General features: G+C 36.7%; 1 protein-coding gene across 1 annotated transcript in view; it reads left to right on the top strand.

Annotated features, from left to right (window-relative positions):
• Positions 1–3,134, top strand: part of LOC106873533 (uncharacterized) — a 9,375-nt gene extending 6,241 nt beyond the window's left edge. The window contains exon 2 of the mRNA XM_014920924.1: positions 3,016–3,134. Coding sequence (XP_014776410.1) covers positions 3,016–3,134 — 119 coding nt within the window. The remainder of the gene's footprint in view (positions 1–3,015) is intronic.
• The last annotated feature ends 624 nt before the right edge of the window (positions 3,135–3,758 follow it).

Here is a 3,758-nt window from a genome sequence, read left to right as displayed (position 1 = left end):
TGCCGTCGACATCCAAAATTGCTTTTACTTTGAGGTCCAAACTCTTCCGAAGAAGCACCGCGGTGCCTCCTCCACCCATTCTCGGCAGACACGGAGAAAAATAAATGTTGAAATGTCCGAAGGATCGAGGAAGATGTTTTTGAATTTTTGGAAATAAGGCTCTAAATAGAGCTATTTCCGATTTGAAAAATATATGTTCACGAAGTATTTTGTGTTATACACAACTTATACAAAAATTAAAAAACAAAATAGGTCTTTTAAGAGGTGAAAAATGCAATTTACATGGGAGCCGATTTGTCTAACGTCCGTCCATGTGGAGAGATAGATAGATAGATAGATAGATAGATAGATAGATAGATAGATAGATAGATAGATAGATAGATAGATACATACATACATACATACATACATACTTATATTATAGACAATTGTGGCCGCAGACGTAGCTGATGGTAGAAAAGAACAATCAAGAGAAACAAGAGATTATGGTCTTTAATGGGGCAGAATTAAAAAAAAACAAAAAAACAAAGGAACAGATAACGAACAAATGAGGAATAGCGAAGGCCTAACGTCGCCAGCTGTAATGAATTTTTGTGCAGTTTTGGAAGATTCTGGAAGGGTTTGGAAGGCTCTGGCAGGTTCACTTGCCATGAGGGTAGCGTAGGTTATCTTTTGTCTTCTATCTTTTATTTGTGTCAGTCATTAAACTGCGGCCACGCTGGGGCACCGACTTGAAGAGATTTAGTCGAATAAATCGACCCCAGGACTTATTTTTTAAAGCCTGGTACTTATTCTACCGTTATCTATTGCCGAACTATAACATGCCTGTTGAGATACTCTGTAGGCGCAAGAAGATTGGACATGGAGACAACATGATCAATGGTTTCATTTTGCTGTTGACATACTCGACATGATGGGCAGCTGTCATTCTTTAATATGTTGGCCTGGTAGTTTCTTGTAGGTAGGCATTGATCTTGGGCTGCTATGATAAAACCTTCTGTTTCTGATTTTAAGCCAGAAGCCACTAACCATTGATGAGTAAGGACTTTGTCAATATCGGCACTATTAGCTCTCTTTGGGCATTTGCCATTAAGGGATTTTTCTTGCCATTGAGAGATTTTTCTTGCCATTTATCAGTAAGAATATCTAAGGCAGCAGTTTTAGCACAGGCTTTCATGCGCTTAGCTTTTTCTGTGCTTGTTTCTCGTATGTCTAATTCTGGGATTTGTTGTATTTGGAATTCACTTAGATATTATTTTGCCTGTTTTGTTACTGAGTATGATGCTTTCTTGTTTTCATGTTTTGAGACAAGTTTTAACATCCAGTCCTCAGAGTTTTTCAGGTAGGTGTCTAAGCCAATTGTGGCAATCTTCATTGCTAATGCCAGTTGTAAAAGTCGTCCTATATCTGCCTTAGGGTGGTGCATTCTATGCATTGTAAACAATTTTCGTATTTTTCTGTCAAGAATACATATTTCAGTAATTAACCACTTAATGATATTGAAACTGTAAGTCACGACTGGTATGGCTAAAGTATGGATCACTTCGATCATGTTTCTCACATTCAGCTCTATCTTGAATATTGCCCTTACCCTGCAATAACATTCTCTTCTGATCCTTTCCCTCATCACTGAATGTTTGATTCCATCCCCTTCAAATACCCCTAGTTGTTTGTAGCTTTCCTTTATGACATTCTGCGGGTCAAGATTTATTATTATTATTATTATTATTATTATTATTCAATAGTCTTATTTTTACCACGTGCTTTCACTGCTCTACCAAGCACAGTTCTGTGTGCCTTGGGTATGTGCTGTGGTTTGTTGTGGTGTTCTCATTTTTACTGCATTGAAAGTGTTTTACAGAGGATGTGTACTGCTATTTTCTGTATGTTATATATATATTTGCTAGTCCTCGTGTTTTTGTTATGTATTTGTATGAATATTTTTTGACAATTATTATTATGATTATTATTATTATTATTATTATTGTACACCTCACTTACCGATTTCACTTGCTCCGGCTATTTCTGTAACAGCGGAAAACACTACTACTACTACTACTACTACTACTACTACTACTACTACTACTACAACTACTACTACTACTACTACTACTATTTTGTCAAAGAAAAACCTTCTAAGTTTTTCGTTACAGAAGTAGAAGGTGAAGTGAATTGGTAAATAAGTAAGAAAATAGATAAATAAATATAACTGGAATGGAATTTGCCATAACTTCACTGATTTTTCACTGTGATATTTTTGGTATTGCATATTTAATTCGTCTGGAAAGATCGCAGTAGAAGCGAATTCAAAAACTTGAGAGTGTCAACAACATTATGGTGATGACAACAACGACGACGACAACCACGGCCACCGCCGCCCCCCACCATCACCACCACCACCACCAACAACAACAACAACAACAACACCACCAATAACAACAACAAATTATTTATAATGATTGTTTCAAATTTTGGCACAAGGCTAGCAATTTTGAAATATTGGACTCCATTACTCGATTGCTACTTTATTCTGTCGACCTCGAAAGGATGAAAGGCGAAGTTGACTGCAACGGTATTTAAACACAAAACGCAAAAAGCCAACCCCGGCGGTATTTGACCTCATTTGGTCAGTCAATTATAATAAAAGATGGTCATGGCTAAATAGATTTGATCATAAGTCTGATCGTCCAGAGTTGATCTGGGCCTAACCACCACTGCCACCACTACTACCATCGCCACAAAGAAGAAGAAGAAGAAGAAGAAGAAGAAGAAGAAGAAGAAGAAGAAGAAGAAGAAGAAGAAGAAGAAGAAGAAGAAGAAGAAGAAGAAGAAGAACAACAACAACAACAACAACAACAAGAACAACAACAACAACAACAGCAGCGATAACAACATCACATCTACAACACAGTAACCAATTGACTGAAAATTGATTAGTTTTTGTAGTTAGACAGTCAAGTAGACGATCAAATGGCGCCCACCTCGCCTTCAGGTCTGAATGAAAAACCTTTGCAGGTATTAGTAAGTTAACTGAGAAAACATCTCAACAATTCCAAGAGTTCTCCTTCAACATGTCAGCCATCTTGTTTATACTTCCTGTTAAACTGACATTTGCCATCGGAGACGCGACTTAAGTATGATGTCTAGGAAGCGAGGCAAAGCTCATTAGGAACATTCGTTAAATAGTTTTCTCGTCCCATCTACACCTTTCCTTGACAGACAGAATACTTTTGTCAGGATCGATCAAGATTCTTCGTTACTACTAACAAGAATTCAGTTTAGTTATTGTCCCACAATAAATAATGATGAACGACCGGTATATTTAGATATGTATGCTTGTATAAATGAAGGCATAACTACAAAGTTGTACCCCCCAGACTTTGGAAGGTCATAACTTTCAGAAAAATGAATATTTTTTAATGAAATTTTCTATGCATATAGTATGTATTATGTAGATTCCGAATATACAAAATTTCCGGTGAAAGTGTTTTGGAATGGGGGTGGGGGACAATTTTCGGAAATTCCAACAGAGTCCACTTAAATTCTTCTTAACTTCCAAGAAAATTAATATTTTTTCGTGAAATTTTCTACAAATATACCTTGATGTATGTACATTTCGAGCATGTAGGAATTTTGAAGGAAACAACTGCAGGTTATTTTTGAGAAGCGTTCCCCACTCGGTGGTGTTTCGGAGCAAGTCGTCCATATTTGTTTCATTTTTCTCTATTATGTGCGTATGTGCATCCGTAGATTTGTAA

This window comes from Octopus bimaculoides, chromosome 2, assembly GCF_001194135.2.
Source record: "Octopus bimaculoides isolate UCB-OBI-ISO-001 chromosome 2, ASM119413v2, whole genome shotgun sequence".
Taxonomy (NCBI): domain Eukaryota; kingdom Metazoa; phylum Mollusca; class Cephalopoda; order Octopoda; family Octopodidae; genus Octopus; species Octopus bimaculoides.
Note: the sequence above shows the minus strand (reverse complement) of the source record. Positions and strands in the feature narration are given on the sequence as shown.